Source organism: Alosa pseudoharengus, unplaced genomic scaffold (assembly GCF_046254945.1).
Source record: "Alosa pseudoharengus isolate Yale_2024_CS ecotype anadromous, Long Island Sound unplaced genomic scaffold, YU_APseudo_1.1 YU_APseudo_1.1_scf_14, whole genome shotgun sequence".
Classification (NCBI taxonomy): domain Eukaryota; kingdom Metazoa; phylum Chordata; class Actinopteri; order Clupeiformes; family Clupeidae; genus Alosa; species Alosa pseudoharengus.
In genome coordinates this window covers 35,354,572-35,377,515 of record NW_027468609.1, presented here as the reverse complement: position 1 = coordinate 35,377,515, position 22,944 = coordinate 35,354,572, and the positions used below count along the sequence as shown (strand labels likewise).

Genomic DNA, 22,944 nt, shown 5'->3' with positions numbered 1-22,944 from the left:
ATGTGTTTGCATGTGCAAACTTAAAACACACACGCAGACACACACACCCACACAAATCATGGGCCACACATACACACATGTTCCCACACACAAAGATATGTAAGATGTCAGATAGACACTTGTCACATTTTTGCATTTATTTATTTATTTTTCCATAATAAATCTAAAGCTTCCACCAGTGTACAATTTAATAGCTTTGGTGAAAAAAAATCATATTTTACACATTTTTGCCACATTACAATGTTCCCTTTACAAATAATGTTAAATCCAAATTCTATGCTAAAAGTGCTTTGTTAATATATATCAGGAGTTTACATATTAATGTAATGCCTAATCTGTATACTGAGGCCAATATGAATATCTGGGGAGTTAAACTTATAATTTAATTAGAATTGAATTAGTACAATGCACACTGCCACTTCACTCACAACCATAAGGATAGACATTTGACATAGCCTTACCAAGACTGCCTACATCCAGATAGCCTTAATTAAGGGGTACTTAAGAGCTTAAGGGTTTAGAAGTGATGAATAAACATTTACACAACTTCATTGACAAATCTTCCACTGAAACTGAGCCAGGAAAGACTAAAAAATCTCTCGCCTATGAGTTCATATGTGGAGCTGGAGAAAAAAACCGCATCATTTGTCAACACCATAATTCAGTCAAGTAGGTCTGTAGCAAATCACACGATGGAAAGACTTAAGCTGCATCTGGGCACTGGGCAAACAGCACAAATGAGTTGCCTTAGACACGTTTAGGATGCCACAACATTCAAAAAATGTGAAAAAAAAGGGTTTTTTTTTATTCACAAATATATATTTATATATATATATATATATATATATATTTTTTTTTTTTTTTTCAAATATTACAAACTTCCTCAAGGTGAGATGACTGACCACAACCTCTGACCCTTATCACAAAGTTGAGATAACTCCTTTACGGGTGAGGGACCAGCAGGCCAAACTACCTTCTACCACCACACTAAGAGAAACAGCTGAAATGAAATGGCTTTATGAAAAAAATAGCCTGTGTGTCTCAAGAAGCAAGAACATGATCTCACACACACATACACTCACACAGATAGTAAAATACATTCTCACTCTGTCTGATCTCTCTCCCTCACACACACACACACACACACACACACACACACACTACAGATGTTGAGATACATTCTCGCTGAGGAAGCGGAGGACCATGGCAGAACCTCACAGTGAGCTGCTAGCTATTCGGATTTTTAAAACACTAATTTAAAACACATTTACTTCTGACCAATCAAATGACTGCGCACAAAACATCCAAAAAAAAAAACCTGTAAAACATCATCACTGCGGCTAAAGCTCCACCTAGCTCGGATGGAAGGCCTTTACATTAACAACTCATCATCTGTATAGAATACAGATGTCAATACCAGATGCTGTTGATCAGTAATCCACATGTGCCTCTAACAAAGCAATTTTAATCAATTATAATGAGTTTTACGGCCCCAGAATGACAATCTGGTGCGATCACACCCAAGTGTCTCAACCAATCAGAAGCAGCGACAAAAGGAAAGATGTATCTAGCCATCAAGACCTACTCTCCACCAATCACAATCAACTCAAGATCTACAAGTACGAAGAGTTTGAGGTCTTTTTCTGTCATCATCAATGAAAGATCTACAAGTACAAAGAGTTTGAGGTCTTTTTCTGTCATCATCAATCAAAGATCTATATAAACCAAGGCTTGTGAGAAACTAGTTCAACTTTTTGGCTGTTCACAATCAGCGCCTTTTTCAATCCCATACACACAGGTCACATGCAACAAAAGACTTCTCATGAAGATCACGTCTCCATAACTTATTGATCAACTCCTCTTTAGAATCTCAACAAATTAATACTAGATAAATTAACAACAAAAGAACAGAACCGATGGAAACTTCTAGCAAAACAAACAAAACACACAAAAAAAACAAGCATTTAGCATAAAGGACTAAACTGGTTTTTTGTAGACATTCGTGTAACTGGAATTCTGTCCCCATCAAACGAGTGTTAAGCAGAACAGTGCACTTCATGGAAAACACCTTTTTGACACATTGTGTTTGTGAATGGGGATTCACAGACATAGAAATGCATAAAGAAAAATAATACATTTACAGAGAGAAACCGCATGTCCACCACACACTGTGTCTCACTTGACCGCCTGAAGAAAAACAGCAGATTTGAGATATCAAATTTGATGTCAGCAGTATAAATAATTTTCATAGTTTTACACCGTCAATGTTCAACATTGGATACATGGTACATTAGTTCAGAGGAGCAGTGTCGGAGCAGTGTGTGTGTGTGCACGTGTTTTCCACTCACACATCAAACTTGGAAGCCTTTCCTCTTTGTATGCGTATGAGTACGTGTTTTGTATGTAAGTGTGTGTAGGGGGGGTGTATATGGGTGTGTGTGTGTGTGTGTATGGGTATGTGTGTGTGTGTGTGTGTGTGTGCTCATAACTGTAAGGCGGAGGCTGGATCTCAGACAGTTGGTGCTTCATCTACAGGAGATGTGAGCAAATTGGCCAAAGCACAATAACAACAACAAAAAAGCGAAAAGAAAGAAAAACTTGAAACAAAACAATAATAATAATAATAATAAAAAAAACATACACAAAATAAACTGCTGAAGCAGAGCACTGGGCAGAAGGCGGCATGGCAGAGGAAGGCATGCAGTGCAGGGGTGTCGTCCGCCAACTCCCACGATCCCACGGGGGCTCCTGGTCCTCGCTCTGCGGCGGGGCCTAGTCGGACCAGGAAGCAGAACGTTTTTAGAGGCCAGGGGTCACCGCTGGGCCGGCCCCCCATTCCTCCCCCTTCCATGTGGGAAGTGACATCATCTCAACCCCTTCACCTCCCCTCCCATATTCATGAGTCCATGAAGCAACAGGATAGAGAGGCTTAAGTTATTTATCTGTACGAGGGTGTGTGTGTGTGTGTGTGTGTGTGTGTGTGTGTGTGTGTGCGTGCGTGTGCGTGCGTGTGCGTGCGTGTGCGTGTGTGTGCGTGTGTGTGCGTGTGTGTGTGCGTGTGAGAGGGTGTGTGTGTGTGACACTGTGCGTACGATCCTGCGTCAAGAAGACCAAAAGATAGGACATTGAAAGCAATTTTGGTTACAGTCATTACTGTCACATGGAGTCATGAGTCACTGCAGAGGTTCTTGGCGTTGCCAGGGTGACAGGTAGGCAGAGGGAACGGGGGGAGGGGGTGAGGGAAGAGAGGGGGGAGGGAGAGAGGTCAGAGGGCTTGGGGGCAGCGCAATGTTCAGTGACTGGACGGCCCGTTGCTCTGCTTCCTAGGGCCAGAGATCTCGAGGAAGGCAGAGTGCATGAGGGCGTATGACTGGTCGGTCAGCGTCGACACATCGTCCGTGGTCAGTCCCTTGGTCTCGATCTTGGGCAGGATCTTCAAAGTGATAGTGCCTGAAAGAGCAACAAGCACACTCACCATTCTCATAAATCAATCAACCAGCTTTTATCTGTGTTGCATGTGTGCATTTTATTTGTAAAGATGCAATACAGTAGAAGTACTTAATATTAAAGGAGAATCTTTGATTATAGATTATGATTATGCCCCCAGAGTAGGGGTGTAAAGATTAACCGATACGTATCGGTATCCGTTTTAAACGTGTAAGATACGGCTACATCGATATGTGAAGCCCCGTATCGGAATAAAACTGAAATGAACTGGTCGTTATATCGATTTACTTGTTACAAATCGGTTCATAACCTTTTCTGCTCGCTCAGACTCTGATTTACGTTTCAAGCAGCGCGTTCATCCCACTTCCTGGTTTGAAACTACACGTGGCACGGATTTGTGGGTAATGAAGTTCGTTTTGGGCTACACTCATTGCCCAAAGTAGTCAAAGGACTTCATTACCCATACATCTACTGCAACTTAAGCACGTGACAACTCGCACTCTGTCGGTGTTTGACAGTTTTTACTCTTTTGTTTGTCAAAATCTAGCGCGAAATTAAACACTTACTATAGCATTCCTAAACGGCAACGATAGTCTGTAGAGTAGCCTTACGTTTGATGAAGGGATTTGATTGAAGTTAAAGAATAATTTGACCCTTGCTGCTAAAACGATGTAGGCTACAAATTATTATTATTTTGCTCATATTCACTCAGACTTGATTTTATTTTGGTATTGTCTTACCTCAACAATAGGCTACAGCTCCTTGAAAACTCTAAACTCTAGAAAATCTATAGTCTATAAAAATGTATTTTTATGTTGTATTTGGCTGAAATGACTATTCTTTTTTTCATTTCAATATAGTATATGATACAAACCTCAGTTTAGATAATCATATTCACACATTTGTATTTGCATAATTGACATGACCATGATAATTGATAATATAAAATGAATGTGCACCTTAAGCAAATGATAAAAAATCTTTCAGAATGCTTTCCATTCTTCAACTGCATCGAACTGCATCGAATCGCATCGCATCAAATCGTACAGAATCGTTTTTTATGAACATGTATCTTTTCTTGTATCGAATCGTGCCCATGTATCTAGATGTGAATCGTATCGTCTTTTACATGAGAGATTCACACCCCTACCCCAGAGTGTAGCACGGTAGCTGCCCCGCTGCTCTAGCTGTTGGCTGCAGCAACTCAAGCTAGGTAGCGGCTCCAGAAACAGACATCTGTGTGAAAAATGGCTGGAATTCTCCTTTAATATAACAAGACAAAGCTGAAGTTCACAAGCAAAGGGGAATGATAATTGGAGATGGAGGTCAAATGGCGATTGTCAAACATTGCCAAACATCTACAATTAATAATAATAAAAACAATTCAAATATATTGATTTTATGGCAGCGGGATAAGAATTGTTATACTGACTATATTGATAGTACTGACTGACTGCAAGTACAACTACATGCTTACCTGACTTGAACTCCTTTTCCTTCCGCAGGTAGAAGTTGCTGTAGGAAGAGAACACGATCGGTATGATGGGAGCCTGAGAGAGAGAGAGAGAGAGAGAGACAGACAGATAGAAAGTAAGAAAGAGTGGGGGTAAGGAAGAAAAAAAGAGTGAGACTTGAGAAGTCTTATCAACATTATTGGATCTTTCCAAAGACTGGATTCCCATGGAATGTTGGTTTTCTGTCAACCTGACATAATGTGATCCCAGCAGCCCGTTATCATTTGTGTGTGTGTGTACGCATCTGTGTTCCCGAGGACCTTTCACTACAACAAAGCAAAGGCCACTCACACACCATCCGTCCTGGTGTGACTCCATGACAAACATTTGAACACTTGCCCACACGCGCAACACTCAAACACACATATGAACACACTGCGTTACAGTTTCTGATTAAGTGCGTCAGGGTTGGATTACATGGGTCTGCTGGTTCAGTAATTCCCATCTGCGGTTGATTAATATGGCCTGGATGCCCCAGGGCCAAGCCAACACTTGTATCTGTCCATAGATCAGCTTCATGACTATAGCCTGTGCAACTCACATAAACACGTCTTATTCTCTGTCACCTCGTCACGCACAGAGCAAAGTTTGTGTGTGCGTTTACTTGAGGTGTGTGTTCTGATGTGAACTCAAATACAGTATGGCGTGTGTGTGTGTGTGTATGTATGTGTGTGTTAATTTGTCCCATTTGTGCCTGACCCTAAGTTAAGAAGATAAGAAGATTTAATGTCATTGCACATAAGATACAATGAAATTCCGTTTGGCAGCAATCCCTATAGCAGCTATGATCAGTATAAATAAATAAATAAATATTAAAAATAAAAAAAATAAGACACTACAGCTCCAAATCCCGTTTGCTGTCAGGCTCCATGGCTGAAGCAGAAAGTGCTGGCCGGCAAACGCGCTCTCTGACACCAGAAGACAAATGTGCACCTCGGTGGCTATCACCAACACACAGCACTGCAGCACAAGGCAGGCTGGACGGCCAGAACAAACAAACGCACAACCTAAGGGTTGGATTGTGATAGCCTGAGAATGTGTGCTTGACCTCTTTTTTTCTGTGTGTGTGTGTGTGTGTGTGTGTGTGTGGGTGTGTGGGTTCACTTGTATAAAATTACAAAATTTCCAGACAAAGTTTAGCAATTAAGGGTGTTAGCATTCAAGTGAAAGTATTTGCTCAGACAGATGGCAATTTCATCCTGGATTAGGTCTCAGCCTACTGTGCAGCATTCCAGCTGAATTGGAAGATTTGCATTAATGAGGAGCTCCCTCTAGTGGCAAAGACTTTGTCCATATTATCTGTATATGAATGACTGTGCATGTGTCTTACCTGTGCTTGAACAGCCAGGTGGAACGCTCCCTTCTTGAAAGGCAGCAGGTCTCCCTTCTGGTTCCTCGTCCCCTCAGGAAACACCCACAGGCGAATCTGGAGGCGCACAGAGAAGTGGAGAGGCCCCTTGCAAATCCATGCGGTTATGTCAAGTCAACCACGCATCTTAGAGAGGAGTTCATTTAGTCTGTCACACGTCGGAAGTCCCATTTGATTTTGCTTGGAACACATCGACCTAACTAGCCAGTCCCAACATTGATACTGAGCATCACCCACGCGTGACCAAAGTCCTAATAGGCAAGTCCCACCATTCGGCAGCCATCTTGGTAATGCACTTTGGGCAGTTATCGGGCAGCTATTTTCCTATTCAAGTGAATGGGGAGGCATACAGAAAGGGGTGGGATTGGCGTTATTATATATAACTAACTCCATGCATTTCTATGGAGGACTCTCTGAGTGCTGAGTCTCCACATTAGAAAGGCGTGACTCACAAGAAACTATATGAGAACTCATGAAAAACTATAACCGCTGCCTCAGGCTTTTGCTGAATTACTGGCATGAGCCTGATGGTGGATATACCAACCCATAATAAAAGTCCTAGTTACCTGCTCAAATCGGTGTTACAAACCTCCACATACATTGGGGAAGAATTTCTAACACACCTGTATCATGTATAGATTACCTGCACAGAATGATTAGTAGGGGATTAGAATATGTGGTAGAGTCAAATATGAGCGGATTGCCTACACAGCCAGATTACTGGGTGATACCTTTGCAGGTAGATTATGACTGATTTACCTTCTCATCCATCATGGTTTTGGCAGCATCAGCCATAACGCTCTTGGCATCACTGGTCTTTTTGCGGTTGATGAAGACGATGCCGCCCAGCCAGCACACCAGGCCCACTGTGCCGGCATAGATCAACTCCTTCTTGGCGATCATGGAGCAGCGGTCGGGCAGGACCTCCATCATACCTGCAGGGGGAGCCAGCGGGAGAGTTCAGATGGACAGCATGACTTGGTAGGGTGTCTGGCTGTGTATGACTGTGTGTGTGTGTGACTGTGTGTGTGTGTGTGTGTGTGTGTGTGTGTGTGTGTGTGTGTGTGTATTGAACACTAGGTCAGGAACATGTAGCAACAGACATGGTTGGAACAGATCATATAAATTCCACACTGGTTGTGGGTTGTGGTTCACAGTCCTGATATGCGCAGATGGGCCACAGTTGACCTACATCTCACATCCTGAAAAAACACATACTCAGAGAGTTGCTGTGAGTTGTGTTTACCGACGCGTTATTTCACCTGGACCAACACATTGTGTGTAAAGAAGATTGTGTTCTGCTGAGCATGTGTGTAAGTGTGTGTGTGTGTATTAGGGGTGTAACGGTACACAGAAGTCACGGTTCGGTTCATACCTCGGTTCGGACATCACGGTTCGGTACGAGTTCGGTACAATGGAGGGAAAAGCAAAACAAAAATGCAGAAAGGCTGTACTCAGGCTGTACCGCCTAGTGTCATACAGTCTCTTCCCTGAGCTATCTGAACAGCCTGAAGTGTGTAAGATGTAGTCTAAACAGTACAATAAGTACCCAGACTCCATCTGTAACTTGTAAACAAAATAAGACAATCAGCTATAAAACTGAAAATAGGCCTACAGCATCTCTTATTTCTGAAAGTGCAAATTACATAGAAAAATTATTTTTAAAAATCCACTTAAGCAAGACCTTCAACATCTGTGTTTAGTTGTATATGGAAGGGTCTACAATTTGCCTCAATATTTTTTTGTATTGTGTGTAAAGTAATAATCTAGCCTACTAACTGTGAAAATATCACAATATTTTGCCTTTTTAAAAAAAACGAAATTGCTCCTTTTATTTCATAAACAGACTACAACTAGAAGTCACGTGACTTTGCCCTTTGACGTTAACTCACCGTAGCATGGTTTGTTTATTAGCCTGGTTAGCGTTGTCACTTTATTTTGCTGTCTATGCACTTAACACTACCAGCTCCTCATGTGAGAAGTTACAAGTTACCCCAACATAAAGGTAATTACAACGCGATTTACATAGCTTTCTGTCATTACGAAATCATTTAATTTAAGCCATAGGTTTTGGCCCTATTTGTATGTGTATCCAAAGGCTGCTGAAGCGCAGGGTAAGTTTTTTTTCCCCTCGTTTCAGTGATTGGTAGCCTACATCATCTGGGTGATGGCTTCGAATATGTGTAGCATTTTTTCCACTCACATACCCAACAACTGCTGATCAACGCCGACACACAGTTTCATCTTATCCACCACTCTTTCGCCTGTACTAACGTTACTGTAACTGAAGTTCTCAAACTTACGATCTTAAAGAGACCAGCGGATCCTCTAACTCTTGTGGGTCTAACCTTAGTGCTGCTAATGACTGACGGACTCGACCGACGACCTGACAAAAAAAACATAGGCGCCAATCAGAGCTTCAGAGCTAAGGCTAAAGCTTGCGTTAGGTGTCGCTAAAGAACTCCCGTAACTCTCGCTACTTAACAGTAATTGCGCATGACATTAATTAATCCGCACACGAGTTTTATTTATTTTTATACCGTGTATTCTCCGTGTAAATTCATGCACCGAACCGTGACGCACGTACCGTTTCGGTTCAATACGAATACATGAACCGTTACACCCCTAGTGTGTATACGCAAGTGTATGGGCATACGGTAGAGCAACTTCTGCATAGAAACACAGACAGCCTAAAGAAGAAGAAGAAGGAAAAAAAAACACCAGGCCTATAAATATGTTTATCTTTCAGCATCCAAAGATCACCTAGAAACCAAATCTCAAACCATGACTACTGATGACTGTAGAAATGGAGGCCTGATAGATATGGCCATCTGGGGACAATATAATGTGTGCTCCGAGCACAGTCCACTGACTTAGAGCAGAAAGAGAAGGTTACTCTGCTCTAAATAATATTAAAAAAAGGAAATAAAAAACAAAACACATCCTTTAGTGGCTCTAACGATCTGCATAGTGAGTGGGATCGGATATTGTTTTTTTATCTTAATATTATTATTATTCAGAATAGCAGCCAATGGTTCAGGATTGTGTGAACTCACAACAAAAACAATAAAAGATTTTCATGTTTTCCATGCTAATAAAACAGGTTCAATTTCTGTTGTTGAATATGAACAGCATTCAATATTACTTTTACTATTTAATATTTTTTTTTTTTTTGTGTACAAAAGTGAATGCAAGCTCTTCAACCACTCCATCGGTCAGTTGATCAATCAATCAACCAGTCAGTCAATCAGAGAACTTAACTACAGGTACAAGCCCTGAACCAAATTCTATGAATTGCTTAGGGAAAAGAAAGAGAGAGAGAGAGAGAGAGAGAGAGAGAGAGAGAGAGAGAGAGAGAGAGAGAGAGAGAGAGAGAGAGAGAGATAGATAGATAGATAGATAGATAGATAGATAGATAGATAGATAGATAGATAGATAGAGCGATAAGGATGATACAGGCTAAGACACTGATAAGGATAACAGGGAGAAGGAAGGATATAGGCCAGAGGTTGGGAAATACTGCCAAGGGAAAGTCTGCCAACCTCAGACCCATGCTCACCTGATGTGGTTGCAGAACAAAGTGCACAGTCTATAAAGCTACAAAGCCCTTGCGCTCCTCTCAAACTGACCGCTCCACCCCCTCCTCCCGCTCACGCTGGCTGAAAGCCTAGTCTTGTCAATCACCACCGTCTCTCTCCCTGTGTCCCTCTCTCACAATAACATCACCATGGCCAGATTAGCCGTGTCACGACAACCAGCCTGCTGACAAGGGGCAGATTTTTTTGACCGACGTGGAAAAACACACAGACAGGACGGCCTCACTCAGCTGCCCTGTGTCTCACTCAGCTGCCCTGTGTCTCACTCTGCTACCCCCTACATAGCCACATTCACACTGGCTTTCAGACAGAAACACCGGCACTCTGTGAATGACATTAAAAACCTACATTATTAGAATACAAAAACGGACCAAGAGACAAACATACTACTAACCACTCCACTGGGGACTAAGGGAGTATTAGTATGTGTGTAAATCACACATCCTGGATACTAGATGATCAGTCATGATGATACACACACATTTCCTCAGTAGAGATCTCACCCACAAACAAAAACAGTACTATAAGAGCAGCAGTCTTATGGGCCGTTCACAGCGAGAACCATAGCCATAACGATAACTGAAAGCGACCCTGACGGTATCGTTCTTCATGTCATTATCGTTACAGTTTATGTCTGGAGGTTGTCGCTCATATTAGCTAACGCAATATTTTTTGCTGTTATCCTTACAGTTATCGTTCTTGGTTTGAATGGCCCTTTAGTCTGAAGAGCACAAAGCTGTGTTAAAACATCACTGTAGGGAATCTCATTGAACTTGCATTGAAAGGGAATTCCAGTGTGCGGACTTCTATATACCTTTTCATAATGCACTGCCTTGGGTCCAGCATCTACATTGTGTGATGGGCACACCACTTTGACAACTTTTTGAAGAGCAGCAGTGTCAGCTACCTAAGGTCAACTGTGACTGACAGGGAAACCAACTCCAGAATTGTAGTGTGGGTGTGTGTGTGTGTGGTCTTACCCAGCACGTCCAGGGAACTCTGGTGGTTGGAAATGATGACGTAGGGCCCCTCTGTCTGCAGGTGCTCCCAGCCGCTCACCTCAAAGCGCAGACCCAGGAAGTACTTCACATGACGGACCAGGGAGCGAATTATCCTACACATACACACCAGAATACACTGCTAAGAACTGATGCACACAATCAATCTCAACACACAGAGTACTTCTCATGTTTGAGTTGCATACGGTTCATATGAGAAAAGCATAAGAGAAAAAAATCTCTCCGACCAAGTAGGGGTGTAAATATTAATCGATTCGTATCGATGCATCGATTATGCAGCCGGCGATTCAATGCACCGATTCGTCCGCAAGAGTATCGATTAATGTGTTTATTTTGCCGCCTGTTTGTTTGCCTATCTATTTTCAGCATCAGCTCTGACCTTTCTTTTTCTGTCTATGGCTCCGATGTAAGCGCACTACCTACTCCTAAGCTGCGGGTGGGTTTTTTTTTTTTATATGCAAAGACATGAGGCTGTATAACGAAGGCTTTAGATACCTGCTCCTACATTCCGAACTTTTGTTGATTTATTTGAAACTTCATAGATATCATGTAAAAATATTGAGTATTGAATCGTATCGAATCGTATCGTGGGGAATTCTGAAGTATCGAAAATAATCGAATCATTGGCTTAAGAAATCGATATTGTATCGAATCGTCATGAAGACTCCGATTTACACCCCTACGACCAAGGCAAATTGGACATGTCCAAAAAGGACCTAAAAATTCCCACGTGTAGCGGTTTGGGCCCTGAAGAAGGTCCCTTTTGGACAGGTCCAATTTCTCATATGAAACTACTAACCTTGGACCATAGAGCACCCAACAACAAAACATACGAAATAACAAAGAGGAATGAGCACACCACTAACTCCAAATATGAATTGCATTAGGTATCAGATAGGAAAATCAAAAAATCAACAGCTGATAAAACGAATAGTTCCAATCCCATTCATCGAGGTATTCTTTGTTAATGTGAAATGGCTTTGTAAACCTAGCAAAGGTAAAAAGCCTAGACATTTTCTTTAATAGTCACTACAATCACTGCTTAATGATTTGCATTATTTTTCATGTATTATGGCATGCCCATGGTGTGATTCTGAGGTCAAAGGGGTGAATGTGGCAATCAGAGAACAGAGCCAATATGTTGACGTCACTGCACATTGAGACATCATCTTCATGGGCCATTACTGATTCTACCATGACTCACAGCCTTCTGAGCTCAAAACACAAGCATGTTGCACCCTGGGAAGACAAAAGGTACTGCTCCACAAGTTATGGTAAGGAGCAGCAGTTTGATAGTGAGCGGTAATTTATGTGTAGGCATGAATGGGTGTAAGACGGTGAAAGAGAGAGAGACAGGGAGAGAGAGACAGAAAAGGAGAGAAAGCGCACATGAGCTAAGTAGGTAGAAATCATAGCGACAGGGAAGAGAGGATACAAAGAAAGTAGAGATGAATGAATGAAATAAATAAAAGCTTGTTCATGGGCAAGGGAGTGGTAATTATTTCAGTTCCTGGTTCTGTTGCTAAACAGCAGTTCTCCCATTAGCGAACTGGCTGCACCGAGCTGTGAGGAGACAGCATGCTCACCATCTGTCTGGCCGGGTGATCACACACACACACACACACACACACACACACACACACACACACACACACACACACACACACACACACACACACACACACACACAAACATAAAGGTGCGTACGTGCGTGCGCACACACACTTACAAAAAGTGTTACATCTGCTTCCTATTCCTGTGATTGACTGGGATGCCAACAGCAGAACTGCAGTGTGTGTGTGTGTGTGTGTGTGTGTGTGTGTGTGTGTGTGTGTGTGTGTGTGTGTGTGTGTGTGTAAGACAGAAGCAGAAACAGAGGAAAGAGAGAGTATAATTGAAGCCTGAAGAAAATGCATGCATCAGTCAGTGCCTTCTGTGTCAATGTACATTGTGTCTTGTCTTTTTTCACTAAATAATGAGAACATCTGGACACACATTGCAGCTGTGACTGAAATTAAGCGGGCTAACACACCTCGAGCAGTATTTTCATGAGAAATAGAGCTGTTAAAACTTCGGAGTACATTCTTTGATCCTTCATACACACGTGTACACACACCTTAGATAAAGGTATTCTACTATTCGGTACAAAAAGGAAATGTGTTGCACCACTCTCTTTACAAACAAAGTCTATGTTGGCCAACACACAGTAATCACAAGGCTATAAAAAAGATAAGCAGTTTAGTAATGTCAGAGGTCTAATGGTCAATTGTATGCAGGAAAGAGATGAGATAAAGAGTTAAGAAATAAGTATGTGTGTGGTTAACATTATTGCAAGAAAGTTGAAACATTCCCTCCCACACACACACACCATACAAAGAGTCACACACATACTTCTCAGCTGCATGGAGGGTACCCTGAAAAATGCTGGACAGCATAACAAGCTTTATTGAGTTAGAGAGGGTGTGTGGGTGACTGAATTAGTGGATTAGTCTGAAAGAGTACGCTTCTGTGAGACAGCCAGACCCGTGGGGTCAAACCCACTATGTAAATAGTAAGCATTGTGCCCTGCATGTGCAACTTACTGACATCCTATCTATTCTTGCTGGGCACGCCTTTATTGCTGTGCGGATATGTAAAAGAGGGCCTAAATAATGCTTGATCTGTGCTAACCTCTGAAGTCTGTGCTTTGTGCATGAGTGTGTACTGAATGGGCTGGTCTGTTGCATTACAGGAACTGGTGACATGCATCAAGCAATGAACAATCCAGGCTGTATGTCTGATTAGAGCCATGAAGTTAGCACAGCAGGTATTCAATTCATATGTTATGGGAGAGAAGGCCAGTATCAAAACTATTTTATTCCCTGGAGAGTCCTTTTGTACAAAGTGGCAGAGCTTGCAAATACAACAGATGTCAGGAGGGCACATGGTGAAATCTGGGAATTGGATGGTGCCAAAATTGACCTCTAACTTGCTGTAATGTCTGATCTTTCCCACACTTAGTTACAGTTTACAGTATATCACTACTAGGATGTAAATGATGAATGTTAATGTTAACCTTAATCCACCACTCAACAAAATCTCTTGCATGACTGCTTGTGAGAGAAGCAGAGTCCATCTGCTGGTCTATACTGGTGAGAGAGTATGCATTTGTATTATGCTTGTCTTACATGAGTCAAGTTTCAATGATTCATGTTTGGGAATTTGGGTAAAGGTTATTGGTGTGTGTAAGAGAGAGAGAGAGAGAGAGAGAGAGAGAGAGAGAGAGAGAGAGAATGGCTGCTGTTCTGCCAGCAATCAACTGGAACACTCCGCAGTGCCTTTGGTCACCCTGGACCAGGACACTACTCAACTAGGTCAACACACTCTCACTCACTGTCTGTCTAACGGATGGACAGACACACACACACACAGACACACACACAACAGCTCCGGTTCAAGAACACCACAGATATCTCCTTCTCTCTCTCCTTGCTTCCTTTTGCCCTACTCTCTAAAGCATGTTTACTCAATAGGATTCTCTCATTGCCAGGATCAAGTGCAGACATGCATGCACACCACCCACACACACTGACTTGCAGGGCTCAAATTTTACTTTTAAAAGTGATTAAAAGTGGTTGCCAGCTTGCAACCAGGCATGAGGTTTTGGTTGCCAAACCCAACCAAATATGATTGCCACTTATAACAATTTGGAAGCCAAGGGCAACCGGGCAACCATTAATGTCGAGCCCAGCTGACTTGACCCTCAGGTAGACCTGATCCACTAGTTACATTTCCTCTTCTACAACAATACATTCACACAAACACGCGTAAACAAGTCTAAACAAAAGCCAAGCATGACCATCAGCCTAGTCTGCAAAGTGTCTTCATGAAACACAAACCAAACGCACTCATTCATTCATTCAAACAACACCAACACCACAACTCCATTTCTCTAACTAGCTGCCATCAAATTTCTCTTGCCTAGTAGCTCTTGCTTCCTCACACATACAACTCTCATTCCTGTGGGGGCCATTGATTTCCAAGGAGCCACTGAAGAGGAGAGAAGGTAACGGAACACCAATCGACGGTGTGCCACAGTTCTCAGGCATTTAAAAAAAATGGATTCATTCGCCAAACTTGCAGCGGCAGCTGAGTCCCGGAGACATGGGCTGGGAGTATGGCCTGACCCACAAAACAGGTGGTTTAAAATATCAAACCTCACACGCTCTCATGGAGTGTGATTCTAATAACTACTAAAAATGGACTTCTGGCCTACTTAGGAGATGTCACCCTTCATTCATTGCAGTTCATTGTCACACGATAATGACTCGGATTAGTTTCATACATACTATTCCAAATAAATCTTTGCCTTCAATTTCTGAATGAAATTGTCCCAGCCCATTAATAACCTGCAAGTCCTCTGTTTACTTCGGCCTGAAGTGAGAGGCTGGCCTATGTCACTTGCTATCAAACCAAGTGAGCGCTGAACATTGTTTGAGGTCATATAAATGCTATAATAAAATAATATATTGCAAAATATATCTCAGCTGGTTGAAAACTAAAAAGTGTCCCTAAATTTAAATTCCCACGTCACAGGTAAGTTAGGCTCGCACAGCTGTCTTTACGAATCCCTGAAGTAATTTACTTGGCACAGATATTCCGAACATCTCCAATTTATTTTGGGTGTTCATGATTCTGCTGAATATTCCAAGGCAAATCGAAAGAAACACCGCCTACCGCCGGTATAATATAAAACATAATATTGGCCCGTTCTGTCAGACAAACTACATAATCCATAGTGATTGTGTACACTCCATCATCACCCTCTAAACGTGCTGTGACAAGTTCTAGTGTAGAATGTTAAGGTTAGAGTCAATCGGAGAATAAATAATGGCTTGAAGTGGCCGGTTTTAACAAGCAGCTGTCAAAAGAGAGAGCACCCATCACATCATTTTTCGCAAATGGTGTGCCAGGCTGATATCGATTCTGGTCCCTGTGACCATGTCACATAGCTACACCAGTTGAATATGTTGGCTGGCTAGCTAACTAACGTTAGCGCCGACCAAAAACACAGAAAAACAAGCTAGCTTGTGTCCATGAAATGCATTCGGAACAATTTGAAACTACTTGGCTTGTACACATGTTTCTTGACGCAATCATATGGCTACATATGTGTTCCCTCAGCAGCGACATTGCATTATCAAAGAACACCTCGTTCCGCTGGATGTTGATGTCAATTTGACACACCAAAATCAAATACCAGAGATTAGCCTAACGTAATTGCTGGCAGGCTAACTGTTGACTTGAGCAGAAATCAATTGGCTGAGAATGTGATTTCTGAGATTTTTAATCTCTCTATTTAAAGACACGAGCCCTGAATGAATATCCTTTCCCCGTTTCCCATTTCCAAACAGCATAGGCCTTGGCTTGTGTCTGGGTCGAAGGAAAACTGACTAGCAAGCTAACACAACAAGCTAAGGAAGACCCTCATTTCCCTTCCCCCGGACAAACGAACATCTGTCTGTAGTGAAAGATGCTTCGCATTCCTTCACAAAACCCAAACGACCCGCCTTTTCATTTAAGGCAACTCCTCTGCATCTAGAGAACCACATTTATTTTCTAGTGGTACTTAAACAAATTAATGTATTTTACAGCGTTTTTTCTCTTAAAGACTAAATACATACAGAATTGATAACTGACATGGCTAGGCAACTGGCTGTGTAGCTCACTGTATACTGTGAAGCATGTTATCCAGACAAGCTAGCGCCTTGCTACCACCACATTAGGGCCAATACATAACGGTAGTAGCTAACATACTGGCTAGCCAGATGCAACTGAACATAGGCAGCTAGCATTAGCAGGTCCTATTATTTTTGCCATGGCTTAGGTGAGTGGTGACAACTTACCTCATGTTTTCAATATCCCTACCACCGCTTTTCAGAATGCTGAGTGGTATTGCTATAACAGCCAGTATCATCATATAAGCCACGTAGAAACACTTTTTAAAATAAAAAACAAACGTGCTGCTGGTCCATAGTAGTGCTGGGACCACCAGCAGCAGGACCATCCACAGCGCATCCATTGCTAGCAACGACGCTACTGGAAAAAAAAAAGAAGTTACAGCGGTGGCTAGTTGGGTAGCTACTCTACGAGCGCAGCAGGCGTGACCAACTCCACCGCCGTTCCAGATGTCATTAGAACCCTTTTGCAATTCCGCAATTCTGCAGCTTCTCTGCCCGTCGAAAAAATCAGTGATACCGGGTGTAGTCCGAAGCTAAGAGATAGATACACTAGCTTGGAAAGGCAAAGCGACTGCCTGTCTCCCTCTGCTGTGTTTCTACTGCCCCAGGTTTCAGCGAGAAATTTCCACAGAGAGCTGGTACTATGGTGTGTTTCCGGTGATCTTGTCAAACGTCAGTGTCTTTAGAGTTTCTTTCTTTAGGCTATACTATTCAGATAAGTTTGGATCCTGTGCTGATCCTTGCTGCAGTATCCGTGGTAACCAGTAACCACAAGAAACACTATTATTATTGTCACAAAGTAACAGCAAGTTGGCCTATGAGTGGCTCTCTATTTATGGGTATACCCTAAAACTCCAAATAATAGCCCGGGCTTTTATTTTCCCAAATCGCCAAACTGCACCGGCTATTAGAGACAGGCGTCTATATGAAACAGGCCTTTAATTCCCTTTACACAAAACTTTTCCTCTGCAAAGATGGAAAATATTATCGAATTAATTATTTCAAACACACTGAATGTCTACCTATATGACTAGGCTATCTGATGACAATTACTGATCATCATTCATTTAGTGTTGAGATGTTGTTCATACAGTAAGATCCAAATAGTGGGGATAGCCAGAACAGATGAAACACGTTTTAATTAAACATCTACAAAGAGATCGTATCACACCGAAAGCTCATATTTTGTCACTAGCTAATAGCCTATATCAGTCATTTGTCAAATACAGTTGCATTATCAGCCCTGACCAAAACTGTTCAGGAATTATTTATGCAAAAGTGGAACATGCTTAATGTTTCATTCTCCCTCCTTTTCCAATGAAACAGCATGAGAGAGCATGAACCATATTGTTTCTCCCGTTTTGTATTTGCCAAATTTGACAACAGTCTACATTCAAATCATAGCCTACTTCTAGGCTCGAGGGAACATATTTTTGACCAGGGGTGCTGAATAACAAAATAATCATGGAGGTCCGACGATTTCTCCCCTATGATTCGAATTTAGCAGCTAAATGCGCCATTTCACCGCCATGTATGAGTAGGTCTAAGAGTGAGAAGTTTTATAATGCCCTGGGCAGCCACCTTCCACTGCAACTATCCACTGCAACTATTCCACTGCAGCACTTGCCACTCCGACTCATCAATAAAAACTGTGCGCGCATAGGCATAGGCATAGTTCATATTGGAAAAAAAGTTATACAATTTGGAACTCTAGCTTTTCCCCACCGCAGTCTTTTAATGCCATCTAATCATAACGTGCGCAGTCTGCGCCATACTTAAGCCCAAATCACACCCAAGATTCGCAACGAGATGAGCAGCAACTTCATGCAACATTCTAAAACCTTGCAACTGTGACCAGACATGTGAATGCTTTGCGTCGGCTTGTAACGACGTGCAACATCTCATTCACACTGCTGTAACCTCCGGCCTGAGTCCGGCCTTTAACCCAAACCTGTAGCCACGCCAGGCGTTTAAAAGAGACAGGCTATGCCTTAGGCTATGCCTTAGGGACTCGGCGATTATTTGAAGTTTTACGGTAAACATTCCGATACACGCGTTCTATCCCTGCAAAGATGCGTTTTTATTAATTTTAAACAATTTTTCATTTGAAGCCCTTTCTAAATTGCCTCAAAATCCTCTAGTTAGGCCTAAATGCCATTATGAGTCTATCCACTGGACTCTCTGTTGTCTTTAACCATAGACAATAATCCAAATAAGACATCAGTAGAATTAATTCATAAACAGGATTAGGATGTGCACAGGCAATGTCAATTTACAATACCAGAGTAAATGGTGATCTCATCTGCACAGTATGCAAACATGTGCAAATCAAGATTGATATTCTTTTGCATAAGACCATTTCCAACATCATGGCAAACTACAGTCCACGCCTGTAGGCATAACGAATTAGAGGAAGGGGTGTGCTGTCAGTTATAATTTGTGGTTGGGTAGTGACACTTTCGTGACTCATTGACAGGGTGTAAGAGGGGACCACTCAGGAAAATTATAAATGAATTCTAAGGCAGTAGCCTAACCCCCCAACCTACCCCCCACACACACATTCACATAATATGCATTGACAATGAAAAACAAAAAGGTTTTAACTGATGTAAGGAATTGAAAATTAACACCATAGTCCTCAGATGGCAAGGGAGGCTTGAAGTAGTGATTAGGAAAAGCAGAGGTTAATGAGATTGAGAGCAATAATCCAAGACGTTAATCTGACTGCTTCATCTCATCAAATCTAGCAGTGTAATCCAATTCCTTTCAGTCACTGAAGATCCTCTAGTACTGCTGTTGGTGCTCTGACTTGTAAAATACCTATTGATAATATCAATAAGCAACACAATAATATGCCAATGAGTTAAACATTGCTTTTATTGCACAATGACTAAAGAAGCTTCAAATATATTGCTTCAACACAAACAACTAAGAAGCTGTTCAAACAGCTGTTCTGTAAATTCTTGTAGTCACATGCAGGCTCTCATTGCACCACATGAACTTCGAACCTTAGGAACACATCACTGTCACCCTTGATGCTCAAGAAAGTAATTGACATTTACAGCAATGTTGCCAATGAGGCTGTTATGTCATTCATTATGTCGCATGCGTCAGTATGAATTAAAACTGAAAAAATAGTGTGGGCTTTCAGAAATATTCTAAAAATAACAAAACAGCAGGTCTAGCTGGATCTTTCCATGTACCAAATTCATCTCTGTGGTGCTAAAACATTTGGAAAGGAATTCATGTTTTGGTTTTTCAAGGCAGTGTCCCACACTTCATGGATGGGCTTTTCTTGTTTTTTTTTGTTTCTTACATATATCTCGCCCTCTGCTGGTGGTATTGTATCACTTCATTCTGGACAAACTTGGAACTGACAGTGCACAGGAAGCCTTTGAACATAAATTAAATTAAGTAAAAAAAGTTCTCTTTTTCATCTGCCCACACTCCCCTTGGTTAAAAACTATTGAAGGACTTTGAAGGAATGCCTTGCCATACACTCAAAAGACTTTGCACCCGACACACACAGGGGTGTTTCATGGGATCATGTCACATACTGTATTTTGTGTGTATTGACTGTGAGAAATATGGCTATAGGGAGGTGAAATTATGATGATAAAAAGCCTGTTTATCATATTGTATATTCACCCCTCTATGGTTCAACTCAAGGTGTTGATTGGGTTGATTTAGGTAATTGGTTTGCGTTATTAAGGCAGGATCAGTTCAGGTTGGACACAGACGAGCCATGCAGGGGATAGATAGATAGATAGATAAACATAAGTATAAACATATAACTAAACTCCACTGTACAATAAAGACAGTAGAAGATAAGAAAGATAAGAAAACGAAATACTAAATACACTATATAAATTAAATTAAGAAAGTCCAATGTGCTTGAGGGTGATCAAGCATAAGACGCTTGTAGTGACAGGGCCGGGACTGGTAAGGTGCTAAAGGCAGTGAGTACCATGGTGAAGGTGCAAAAAGTAGTCCAACCATAGTCCCTTAGTTATGTGTGCATGGCAAGGTGCTCAAGAGAATGAGTGTCATGGTGAAGGTGCAAGAAGTAGTCCAACATTAGTCCAACAGTGCAACAGTGCAAGAGTAAGGTCTAGAGACCAGCATAAATAATATGGACAAATAGGAGAGTAAGGTATAATGTAGACAAGGTAAAATAAAAAACTATTTCGGTGCAAGAACAGGTTGAGGTAATAGGTTAGCCATTTATTCATTCAGTATTGTAGCAGAAGCCTGACCGCAGCCATTGATCATGTGTGCTAATATAGCATGAAAAACAGTGTAGCAGTAAAACAGTAGTGAAAACATTAGGCTGTGTACATTAGTAAAACAGTAGTAAAACAGTAGTAAAGCAGTAGTGGGCAGTCAGTACTCAAACATGGAGAGGGTGGAGAGGCAGACAGACTAAGCAGAGAAGTCTATCTCTCCTCTTAGTGAGGCATTGGACAGTTCAATGGCCCTAGGAACAAATGACTTCCTCAGCCTTTCAGTTGTGCATGCAGTGAGCGAAGTCTCCAGCTGATCAAGCTCTTTTGCTTTTTGATAGTGCTGTAGAGTGGATGACATTCATTGTCCAAGATGTTGATCAGTTTGTTTAGGGTCCTTTTGTCAGATATTGAAGTGATGCACTCCAGTTCAGCTCCCACTACAGAGCCAGCCTTCCTTGCCTGTCAAGTCGCCCAGCATCCTTCTTCTTTGTGCTTCCTCCCCAGCATACCACTGCATAGAAGAGGGCGCTGGCCACAACAGACTGGTAGAACATCCTGAGGAGCTTGCTGCACACATTGAAGGACCGCAGCCTCCTCAGGAAGTACAGCCTGCTCTGTCCTTTCTTGTAGAGTGCATCAGTGTTGGCTGACCAGTCCAGTTTATTGTCAAGGTGGAGACCCAGATACTTGTAGGTGCTTACCACCTCCACATTGACCCCATCAATGGAGACTGGTAGCAGAGTGGGCTTAGACCTGCGGAAATCCACCACCATCTCCTTGGTCTTTGAAGTGTTGAGTTGAAGGTGATTGAGTTTGCACCACTGCACAAAGTCCTCCACCAGGCTCCTGTACTCCTCCTCTTGCTCGTCCCTGATACACCCCACAATTGCAGTATCATCAGAAAACTTCTGCATGTGGCATGACTCGATGTTGTAGCAGAAGTCAGATGTGTACAGGGTGAACAGGACTGGAGAGAGCACAGTTCCCTGTGGCGCTCCGGTGCTGCTGATCACAGTGTCAGAGAGACAGTTCTTCAGTCTGACGAACTGTGGTCGCTCGGTCAGGTAATCTGTAATCCAGGTTACCAGGTGAGCGTCCACACCCATCTGCAAGAGCTTGTCTCCCAGTCTGAGTGGTTGGATGGTGTTAAAAGCACTTGAGAAATCAAAGAACATGATTCTCACAGCACTTTTCCCCTTGTCTAGGTGAGAATGTGTCCTGTGTAAAAGATAAGTGATGGCATCGTCCACGCCCACTTTCTCCTGGTATGCAAACTGTAACGGGTCTAGTGCATGGCGTACCTGGGGTCTGAGCATACCTAAGACCAGTCGCTCCATTGTTTTCACTGGGGTGTGGTTTCTTGGGGACGGGGGTGAGACATGATGTCTTCCACAGTATTGGAACTTGTCCGAGACGTAGACTCCAGTTGAAGATGTGCTTCAGTGGCTCCCCCAGTTCAGCAGCACAGGCCTTGAGCAGCCTTGGACACAGTCTGTCAGGCCCGGCTGCCTTACGAGGATGACGTTTTTTTAAAAGATAACTTACTTGATCAGCTGTAATGATGGGGGGGATGAGGGGAGTGGAGGGTGAGGAGGAGGAGGGGTGCTTCTGAGAGGGTTGTCATGTGGCTAGAGACTGATGGCCGTTGGCTGAAGCCATTGTTGCCGCACTACTCGTGGTCACCATGTGGGGGAGAGGTGCGATAGCCTGATCAGCAGTGATGATGGAGGGGGGGAGGGGAGGGGAGGGGGGCAGCATCTGGGGTCTGTGTGTCTGATGGCTGTTGACTGAGGTCGTTGTCACCTCGTTGTTCGTGGTCGCCATGTGGGGGAGGGGTGCAATATCCAGTGATTGTGGGGGTGAGTGTTGCACTGGTAATGAGGTGGGGTGGGGGCTGGGGGATGGGCAATCGAACCTGTAAAAGTGGTTCAGCTGGTTCGCCCTGTCCAGGTCTCCCTCCACAGAGCTGCTGCTTTTCTTAAGGCCAGTGATAGATTTCATACAGTCCCACACCTCCTTCATGTTGTTATCTTGCAGCTTCTGTTCCACCTTC

The 22,944-nt window shown here is 42.6% G+C and overlaps 1 protein-coding gene across 1 annotated transcript in view; it reads right to left on the bottom strand.

Annotated features, from left to right (window-relative positions):
• Nucleotides 1-17,287, bottom strand: part of agpat2 (1-acylglycerol-3-phosphate O-acyltransferase 2 (lysophosphatidic acid acyltransferase, beta)) — a 17,422-nt gene extending 135 nt beyond the window's left edge. The window contains exons 1-6 of the mRNA XM_076284827.1: nucleotides 16,831-17,287; nucleotides 10,907-11,040; nucleotides 7,090-7,265; nucleotides 6,292-6,387; nucleotides 4,925-4,997; nucleotides 1-3,450 (exon numbers count right to left, since the gene is read on the bottom strand). The exon at nucleotides 1-3,450 is cut by the window's left edge and continues 135 nt beyond it. Of these exons, the coding sequence (XP_076140942.1) occupies nucleotides 3,293-3,450; nucleotides 4,925-4,997; nucleotides 6,292-6,387; nucleotides 7,090-7,265; nucleotides 10,907-11,040; nucleotides 16,831-17,006 (813 nt within the window). The 5' untranslated portion in view covers nucleotides 17,007-17,287 and the 3' untranslated portion in view covers nucleotides 1-3,292. The remainder of the gene's footprint in view (nucleotides 3,451-4,924; nucleotides 4,998-6,291; nucleotides 6,388-7,089; nucleotides 7,266-10,906; nucleotides 11,041-16,830) is intronic.
• Nucleotides 17,288-22,944: the final 5,657 nt, after the last annotated feature.